General features: G+C 48.5%; 1 protein-coding gene across 1 annotated transcript in view; it reads right to left on the reverse strand.

Moving 5' to 3' along the window:
- The window catches only part of DYNC1H1 (dynein cytoplasmic 1 heavy chain 1), a 92,678-nt gene extending 85,673 nt beyond the window's left edge, over window positions 1-7,005 (reverse strand). The window contains exon 1 of the mRNA XM_033191286.1: window positions 6,586-7,005. Within this exon, the coding sequence (XP_033047177.1) occupies window positions 6,586-6,841 (256 nt within the window). The 5' untranslated portion in view covers window positions 6,842-7,005. The remainder of the gene's footprint in view (window positions 1-6,585) is intronic.
- Window positions 7,006-10,133: the final 3,128 nt, after the last annotated feature.

Genomic DNA, 10,133 nt, shown 5'->3' on the forward strand with positions numbered 1-10,133 from the left:
CGAGACCATCCTGGCTAACACGGTGAAACTTCGTCTCTACTAAAAAAAATACAGAAAACTAGCCGGGCGAGGTGGCAGGCGCCTGTAGTCCCAGCTACTCGGGAGGCTGAGGCAGGTGAATGGCATAAACCCGGGAGGCGGAGCTTGCAGTGAGCTGAGATCTGGCCACTGCACTCCAGCCTGGGCGACACAGCGAGACTCCGTCTCAAAAACAAAAAAAAACTATATCACCCTCGACTGGGCCCAGTGGCTCATGCCTGTAATCCCAGTAGTTTGAGGGGCCAAGGTGGGTGGATCACTTGAGCTTAGGAGTTTGAGACCCATCTGTGCAAGATGGTGAAACCCAATCTCCACAAAAAATACAAAAGTTAGCAGGGCGTGGTGGCGCCTGTCTGTGGCGGGAGGAGCTCTTGAGCCCAGGAGACCGAGGCTGCAGTGAGCTGAGACTGCACCACGGTACTCCAGCCTGGGTGACAGAGCAAGACCCTGCCTCAAAAAAGAATGATACAGCCCTCTCCTGAGTAGACAGGGCACACCCTCTCAAAGTTTGGTGAACAGGCAGTTGGAAAAGGGACAAAGCACACTGGTAAAGTGCCAGGTGAGGCTGCCCAACTCCTGCACCCTTTCTCATTCACTCATGTACTCTTCCTTTCAAACTTTCTCCCAGCCAGAGAGCAAATCTCTTCCTGCTCTCGAAGCCATTCATTTCCTTTGGCCCACGTGTACCACCAAATTGCATGTTAAATGTTCCTGGGGTTCTCTTTATCTTTTGTCTTCTTTCCCTTTTAAAATTCCAAACATGGGCTGGGCACAGTGGCTCAAGCCTGTAACCCCAGCACTTTGGGAGGCTGAGGTGGGTGGATCACCTGAGGTCAGGAGTTCGAGACCAGCCTGGCCAACATGGTGAAACTCCATCTCTACTAAAAATACAAAAATTAGTCAGACGTGGTGGCACATGCCTGTAATCCCAGCTACTCAGGAGGCTGAAACAGGAGAATCACTTAAACCCAGGAAACGGGGGTTGCAGTGAGTGGAGATCATGCCACTTGCACTCCAGCCTAGGTAACAGAGCAAGATGCCGTTTCAAAATAAATAAATAAATAAATAAAACAAATCCCAAACATACTAATACCACATTATTCTGGTCAATCACTATTATACATGGCCTCCCTTTTTTTCCTGCCTTAGTCTTCCCCTTTCTTGTCTCTGGTGCTTTCTCTTGTCACATGGACTTCCACCTTTTCATCCTCCTGAGGGGCCATGACTTCTTCACCATAACCACTCCCTGCTCTGGTACAAGGCTCAGAACATGGTGAGAAAGAGCGTTCTTCTCAACCTGAGGACTTCCCTGTAACATCATTAGGAGTATGAAGGGAGCACGATACCCCATATAATATTTATATTTAATGTAAACTGGAGTTCATTTTGGTGTTTCCAGAAAAGAAAAGAGAAAAAATTTTTAAAAACCTAGTAAGTGATTAACACCTAAGGAACTTAAGACTTGGTACTTTTCAAGTTACTACTAATTCAAAAGAAATGGCAGATACCAAGGCACTGCAGAGATGAGTGTTTAGCTTTCAGAACCCTCCTTAGAACATCCTTTTCCCAACTGTGTCTTAAAATCCTAGGGTTTTGGTTTCCTCACTCCTGAAGGATGAGGGCTGGACTAAATCTCTCTTGTTGCTCCCAATCTGACATTCTCCAATGCTGACACGCAATTTTCATCCATGTTTACTTTTTTAAAAAAGTGATAACTGTTTTCCCTTTGCTGTACATAAATTTCGCTTAGCATGCTACACTGCATGTTCAAATTTATCTTGCTGCAGACCGTGTCCCCCACAGTGTGCCAGCATGGGGTAGTAAGAGCCTCCCTGACGTGCGGATACCACTGAGTCCAGAGCCTGGTAGCTAGGTTTGTTCTCTCCTTTTGAACTGGAGGCCCCTGGTGCAAACATGCACTGCCAGATCTTCGGTCAGGCCAGGAAGCATCTGAGTCTGCTCCCCGTCTCTGTGTCTGCTGGAGCTGGAGGTACTGGAGCAACACCGTATGGCCTGTATCTGGCACTGTTCAATCCAGATTTTACTTGGGACAGAAAGAACTGAGCGCCCTAGAACAAACTAGGTCACAGGGATCAAGACGAGTTCTACTCAGTGAATATGGATTACAGTAAACTGAAGAAAGAAGATTTCTAAATAAAATGTTTCACTATAAAGCTGCTTTAGGGCCGGGTGCGGTGGCTCAAGCCTGTAATCCCAGCACTTTGGGAGGCCGAGATGGGTGGATCACGAGGTCAGGAGATCGAGACCATCCTGGCTAATACGGTGAAACCCTGTCTCTACTAAAAAATACAAAAAAAAAAAAAAACTAGCCAGGCGCAGTGGCGGGCGCCTGTGGTCCCAGCTACCCCGGAGGCTGAGGCAGGAGAATGGCGTAAACTCGGGAGGCGGAGCTTGCTGTGAGCTGAGATCCGGCCACTGCACTCCAGCCTGGGCGACAGGACTCTGTCTCCAAAAAAAAAAAAAAAAAAAAAAAAAGGCTGCTTAAGGTCTTGCAGAAGCCATCAGCACAATTTTCCACTTAACCAGAAAACATTTCTCCTCTAAATGCATGAAATCATGTTGATATGTTGTGTTGGAGATTACACTGATTAAATTACATTTCTTCACCCTTTAGAATTAAATCCTCAGGCTGGATGTCACAGTGCACACCTGTAATTCTGGCACTTTGGGAGGCTGAGGTAGCAGGATCACTTGAGTCCAAGAGTTCAAGACCAGCCTGGGCAACATGGGGAGACCCTGCCTTTACAAAAAATAAAATAGCCAAGCGTGGTGGTGTGTGCCTGTATACCAGCTACTAGGGAGGCTGAGATGGGTGGATCGCTTGAGACCAAAGGTTGAGGATGTGGTGAGCTGAGATTGTGCCACTGCACTCCAACCTGGACAACAGTGAGACCCTGTCTCAAAAAAAAAATTCCAGGTCTCAAATACTGCAGTGTTAAACAAACAAGTTGGGTGTGGTGGCTCACACCTGTAATAACAGCACTTTGGCAGCTGGAGGTGGAAGTATTACTTGAGCCCAGAAGTTCGAGATCAGCCTGGGCAACATGGTGAGACCTCATCTCCATAAAAAAATGAGAAAATGAACTGGGAGCCCAGGAGGCCGAGGTGGCAATGAGCCATGATTGCGCCACTGCACTCCTGCCTGGGTGACAGAGTGAGACCCTGTTTCAAACAAGACAAAACGGTCTCCCCACCAAAAACAAACAACCCAAACTACACACGCTCATACAGACCAACCAACCTAGCACCCGATTCCAGGCAGGTCATGAACAAGCTGGAGAGCACAGACAAGTCATGGAAACGTCAGTTCCATCAGCTGCAAACTGAAGTATACCCAACCAATGGGGATATACAACCAAAAAATGGTCCTTGAAGCAAAAAATGCTACAAAAACATCATTAACATAAAATGGCTCGCTAATTAATGAACACCTGTTTTGTCACCATACTGTTAAGTACACGATGAGGAAGCGAATTTCCTACCAGCCAGGAACTATAGAAAGGTTTCTCTTTTTAAAATGAGAGCTATAACTTAACAATCCCTTTTTCCCACAAACTCTCCAATTCCTCAGTGTCAAGATAAGTTGTTAAGTTCACATTTATTCTATACTTTGAGGAACGCTGTACTTGATTTATTTTAGAGATAGGGTCTCACTCTGTTACCCAGGCTGGAGCAACGTGGTATGATCCTAGTTCACCATAGCGTGAAACTCCTGGGCTCAAGCAATCTTCTCCAGTACCTGGGACTACAGGCTTGTACCACCATGCCTGGCTTATTTTTAAATTTTCTGTAGAGATGGGGTCTTGCTGTGTTGCCCAGGCTGGTCTTGAACTCCTGGCCTCAAGTGATCCTCCTGCCTTGGTCTCCCAAAGTGCTGGGATTACAGGTGTGAGCCACTGCACCCAGCTCAATGCTGCACTTTAACTACAAAAGTGTATCACTAGCTGGGGTAGTTAAAACAAACAAACAAACAAAAAATATATATAGTTTCACATAAAAATGTTTCCATATTCAATTACAAGTGTTTGGATACTTCCACAAAAAAAAGTGGAAGGAATAAAATAAATAAAAGTAATTTCTACTGTTCATTAAATTACATGACTTCATTGTTGGTGATCTTTATTCAGTTTAAATAATTCAGCTCTGTTTTCTATATTAATGCAAGCCTGTCTTTTCACTCTAATTAACCACTGGATGCATATATTTGATTAAATGTACAAACGCCAAAGCTAACTCATAAAAGCCACCGAGAAGAAAGCCCTCCTACCAGAAGTGCCGGGTTTCTACTTATAGCTAAGGTGTCCTAGTGTAGCCAGGCTGCTAATAAGACAAAGAGACCATCTATCATAAAACTGGATTAACTTTAAAATCTTTCCTTAGGTTTTTGTAAGTGAAAAATAAACTACAGACAGGTTGAATTGCTAGAAATACTTCAAGGATTGTTATAAATACAGAAATGAGGTAGGATTTCAATTTTAGATAGTCTCATTCCTTAGTCAACTTCCAAAAGTGCAAGTCATTATGGAGCCAAGATTTGGATACCTGCATATCTGTTTTGCTGAAAGAAAAAAATGTACCCATAAGAAAACACAGAGACAATTTGTACTAAAACAGTGTACTACATAAACATAGTCCTCCACCCCAATAATTTTAGCAACATCCAATTTTAAGATGCCTGGAAAAAGTGAATTACTGGTGATCACTCTAGAAGCAAAGTATAAAACTTAAATTTTTTTTTTCATAAAAAGAAACGGTGACTCAAGGTAAAAAACTAAAATAAAATCACTGATTCTAACACATAAACTATGAAATAAAAATATCAAAGATTAGCCATGGTCAAGCTACTCAAAATACAATTAACTTTAAAAATGCAGATTAAAATATATTTTAATAAAATAACGAATAGGCACTGAAAAATGACCACAAACACATAGACCAAAAATGCTGACAGTGATCACATCTGGGTCAAACAATTCCCAGTGATTTTTACTTTAGCTGTATACTACATTTTTTACAATGACTATGTATGTTTTTTGGGAAAAAAAAAGTAGATGAGTTAATTTTTTTTTAACTCTTATGGCTTCCACTCAGGAATACGTAACCCCAAACATCCCAGTAAACCACCCTCAACAACATTAATTCTCTAAATATGCTCAAATGGTTTATTTGCCTTGAACATTCCATGTGGATATCAGAAAAAAATATTATTTTACACTCTGCTAATCTCTGGCAGGAAACCAAGGCTACAGGGAAGCATCTTCCGAGTAAGAAGAGCCTTTGAAAGAAACAAACGATCAGAAACACAGTGTGTGTTAAGGATGGGGCAGACAGTACAAGTTCTCTTACTGGCAGAACCATACAGTTTTTTGAAATTTTAAGAAGCTTGTTGGCAAACATTTTTAGACAATCTCCAATCCCTAGAAGCTAACCTTGGACATCATCCTTGGGTGCTTAGATGGCCATGCCACACCCAAAGTGGTTGTAATGGGCTACAAAGTGGTTGTAATGAATCCATGAGAAAGCCTGCCTGCAGGCAAGCCCCAGACTTAGAAGAACGTAACCTTGCTGGTGGGTAATCATTATTTGAGGAGACACTTGGAATACGCTGACTCTTGCCTCTTCCCCCCGCTAGAAGCCTAACCTGAACCTTTTTTTTAAATCTGTAAAATTAGACTCAAATATTACAAGGTTATCATTAGGATCATCGAAGCATTAAACAAATATGAGGTATGATCAGTGAAAACAAGCAGTGGACAGGGAAGTGAGATACTGAGTCTAGTCTCAGGACTAGGATTAGCTGGTGACCTTGAGTGAAATCACTTAACCTGAGCCTCAGTTTCCTCAGGTGTAAAATCAGGATACACTCGTTCAGCAAGGATGCTGTGAAAGCATCTACCTACAACAGTGATGCTCGCAGGCCCGGGGCTGGCACCGTCGCTCTGTGGGCCTCGGCCTCTGGTCCCCACAAGGCAGGGCTGGGACACCCGCCCGACCTCCTCCAGAACCAGAACCCCGGCCGCCCCCGGCTCCGCAGGTCTGCCCCCGACACATCCCTCCTGAAGGCCGCTTGGCCTGGACACAAATCGAAACCGAAAAGCTCATGTGACATTGGAGGCAGGGATGCGGCCTCGCCCGCGCTCAGCCCAGGCAGACGCTGTCTCCACCCAACTCGGCCATCTTGAGAGGCCCGAGCAGACAAAGCGACCCCATTGTTTTAGGTGACGGCAGATGGGGACTCCTCTCGCCTCCCCGAGACGGGGAGCGGGGCGCCCTGGGGGCTCCGGGCCGGGCAGTGGGTGTGGCGAGGGCGAGCCCCGGGTGCCGCGTCGGCCTCTGCGGGGCGTCTGCGGCCCTGGGGACCCGGCCGGAGGGACGTCTGCGGCCGCCGGGCTCTGCCCATCCTGGGGTCACCTGCAGCCACCGGGATCCTCCCATCCCAGGGACATCTGCGGCCCCGGAGGACCTGGCAGCCCCTGCCCTCCGCGAGACTTGGCCCTGGCGACCCCGCCCTCTGCGGCCCTGCACCTTTGAGCGTGGAGCGCTCCACCAGCACCGTGTGGACCTGCGGATCCGAAAGGAACTTGCGCATCTGCTCTAGGGCGCTCTTCTCCTCCAGCGCCGCCTCCAGCGCGGCCGGCGCCTCGCCGCCGTCCTCCAGCAGCAGCGGCACCAGCTTGCGCAGGTGCTTCTGCAGCACCGACACGTCCGCCACATTCTGCACCGCCGACACTTCTAGGCCGGCCGAGCCGTCCTCGCCGCCGCCGCCCCCGGGCTCCGACATGGCCCCGCGCTCCGGACCCTCCACGAGCGATGAGAAGGCGGCCGCGACTCAGCGAGACAGCGAGCAAGGGACAGAAACGGCCGCCGGAAGCAGGACCGTCCGCTAGCCCACGGCGGACTAAAGAAAGCCGGAGCCGGCTCCGCCCTAAAGGCACCCACTGCTAGCTGGCCCCGCCCCGCCCCGCCGGCGCAGCCGCCGCAGCCACCCGCGCTCGCTCACGGCCTTGGCGTCACGGCGTCGCGCGTGCGCAGGGGGCGGGCCCGGCGATGTCGCCGCGCGGCTTTCTGGGATTTGTAGTCTCCGCGCTGGGCGGGGCCCGCATCCACCGCACTGCGAGTTCTAGAGATGCGGACTTGGCTCGACGAGGTTGGTCCAGGGCTGTGTCTGTCTTCTTCACTGCTGTGGACTCAGCGAATAGCATACAACCAGAGAAACTTTATAGTGAATGAGTGATGTTACTGGCGAGAGCTAACGTTTAGTGAGCGCTTAGCCTATGCCTGGTGTTGTTCTAAGCCCTTAACCTCTCATTAATGTTCTCTCACTGAATGGATGAATGACTACATATCAGATACCAAAATATAGGCACGGCAGATGTGTTCTTAGACATAGACAGGGAGCTTGAGGATACTTTTCAGAGGGGAGGAGATGAGGGCGTGCACAGAGGGTCCCATTGCCAGGCTGGAAAGGGACAAGTGAGGAGGGGGCCTTCAGCGCAGTGTAAGGTTAAGCCAGTAATGACACCTTCACTGGAGGTAAAACCAAGCTGTCATGGGATCTGGTTCCTAATGACAAAAATCACTGTCCCCAAGGTCGCTATGAGGACCAAGAGGGAGACCTACTGAGAACAGCTACCTCCAGCTGTGGTGCTCCTCCAGCCACCTAGAGCTGGCACTGTCATTGTGGGCCTCAGTATCTGAGTCCCTACAAGGCAGGGGCTGGGTTGCCTGCTCGCCAAGTTTCCCCCTAGTTCTGGCCCACCACCACCTCCTCCCCTACACCATGACTACATAAGGGCCAGAATCCAGGCTGCCCAGCTGGGTGCGGTGGCTCACGCCTGTAAACCTAGCATTTTGGGAGGCTGAGATGGGAGGATTGCTTGAGGTCAGAAGTTCAAGACCAGCCTGGTCAACATAGTGAGACCCCCATGTCTGTGTATATTTAAAAATTAAAAATTTTGTAAAATAATAAAAAAATAGAATCCACGCCGCCCATATTTGTAGTTTAGAGATGGTAGGTTCTTCTAAGGGGTAGTAATTGGCCTTTGAAAGTTCACATTCATAACTTCTTTCTTAAGTTGGGTGGAGAGAGGGAAGCAATGGCGGTTTTTTTTTGTTTTGTTTTGTTTTTTAACAATAAAGTGCACTGTCAGAGTGCTGAGTCCTGATTGGTGGAATGATGATGGTATGATCTGATTCTCCCAAATCATCTTTGAAAAACTGTGAAACATACAATAAGCTTATTCCTTGCCTAATTACCGGTTGCTGGGTCCCAGGGGGTTGCTGGAACACGGAGACTAATCAGATGATTCTTGTCTTTAAGGAGCATGTAAAAGAGGGGACAGATTAATACCCCATCTTCCTGCTCTCCATCAGTCCACCTGGTGTAATGTGCCCAAGCAGTTTTGAATAATCTTCCCGGAAAAAATAAATAGGCGACTGCAATGAATTGTGCAATGATCCTAATGGTAATGAATAATAATAACACACCACTGACAGCGAACGCTGAGTGCTTGCTGCGTGCTAGGCACTATGCAGAGGGTTTCCCCTCACATGTACTTTAGGGGTAGAAACAGGGGCAAAGAGGAAACTCTATTAGGTGCAGGTCAGTGAACTCTGAATGGGCCATCCACCATCGGAGACTCAGAAACCTGCAGGGACCTAGCTGATGGGCAGGCTGCATGCCGGCTGCACCGTGAGTCAGCACCAGGATGGCAGACGCAGCCACTCGGGGATCCAAAGGACTCAAACATCTGCAACCTGGCCCTAGGCCAAGAGAACAAACTGCAGGCTCTGGATTTGCCACCCTGTAGAATAGGCTCAAAATGAAACATGTTTGTTATTTCTAACTGGATGGGAACTGAAGGAACCTGAACAATCAGTGTACAAGGATTCATAAATGGACCAAACATGCTTGCTTTTTGTTCTTGAAAGATATTTGTTGTATTGAATATATAATGAGAAGAGCGGTCAACACTGCCTGGGTGCTGAGCACTTTAAGTGCATTGCCTGGGTGGCTGGCTGGGCTGTGCCACGGCTAAAGGGTGTGGGCAGCTTCTTTTGAGGTGCTCCTTCTGCCTCCTGGCGCAGGACTCTGGCTCCAGCACACCCCAAGCTGACCCTGGTGGGGGTAGGGCCCCTCACCCAAACCTGGCCTTTCCCATCTCTTGTTCTGCTGCCTCAGCTTTCTCCTGTCTGTGGTAGAGTCTGCTCTGACAGACTCTGGGCAGGGTAGGGGGCAGGGCAAGCTGGAGAGAGAATTCGTTCTAGGTTAATGTGGGATGATAGTGGCTGGTGGGGCACTTGTATGCTATCGGAAACCAGTGATGAACTGTCTGCATGGATGAGATCCCATCCATTCCCACCTTCTCTTCAAAATACCATACACAGCGTCTCCTCGAATCCAAGTTTCAAGTCGGGTGCCCAGTTTCATACCATCCTTCCTCTCCCTCTCCCAACCCTCGGGCAGGACCAACGCCCTCAGAGGAACCACTGCTGCCCCAGCCCTTTTGGGCTCTATGCCCAGGATCTCCCCTCCACTCCCTGAAAATTCCACATTGGGCCAGGTGTGGTGGCGCACACCCTTGGTCCCAGCTACTCAAAAGGCTGAGGTGGAGGTCGAGGCTGCAGTGAGCTGTGATCTCACTACTGCACTCCAGCCTGCAGGACAGAGTGAGACCCTGTCTCTAATAATAATAATAATAAATAATAATTTAAAGAAAAAGAATTTCCATTTTGGGCTCATTCGTTCATTCATTCATTCATCCCCACTTGTGACAGCAGGGAGGTCTAAGCTTCTCGGGATTGTTAGCACCAGCAGGGCCTGGACCAAAGTGTGCACTTGGTTGGTGGGTGTGAACTAATGCCTTACCCTGAGGAAGGGGCGCTAGCGGTGGCCGTGAGGACACGGGGTGCACTGTGGATCAGGACCTTCCTGGCCACATCTCTGGGGCTGTCAGGGTGCTGCTGGAGGGCAAGGCTGGGACTTCACAGGGTTTGCAGGGCTACAGAACGCTTTCTGAGGAGGCTCATTCCAGGATCCACCCCCTTTCTGTCTTGATCCCTTGTCAAATGAG

Source organism: Trachypithecus francoisi, unplaced genomic scaffold (assembly GCF_009764315.1).
Source record: "Trachypithecus francoisi isolate TF-2019V2 unplaced genomic scaffold, Tfra_2.0 Lachesis_group3, whole genome shotgun sequence".
NCBI lineage: Eukaryota > Metazoa > Chordata > Mammalia > Primates > Cercopithecidae > Trachypithecus > Trachypithecus francoisi.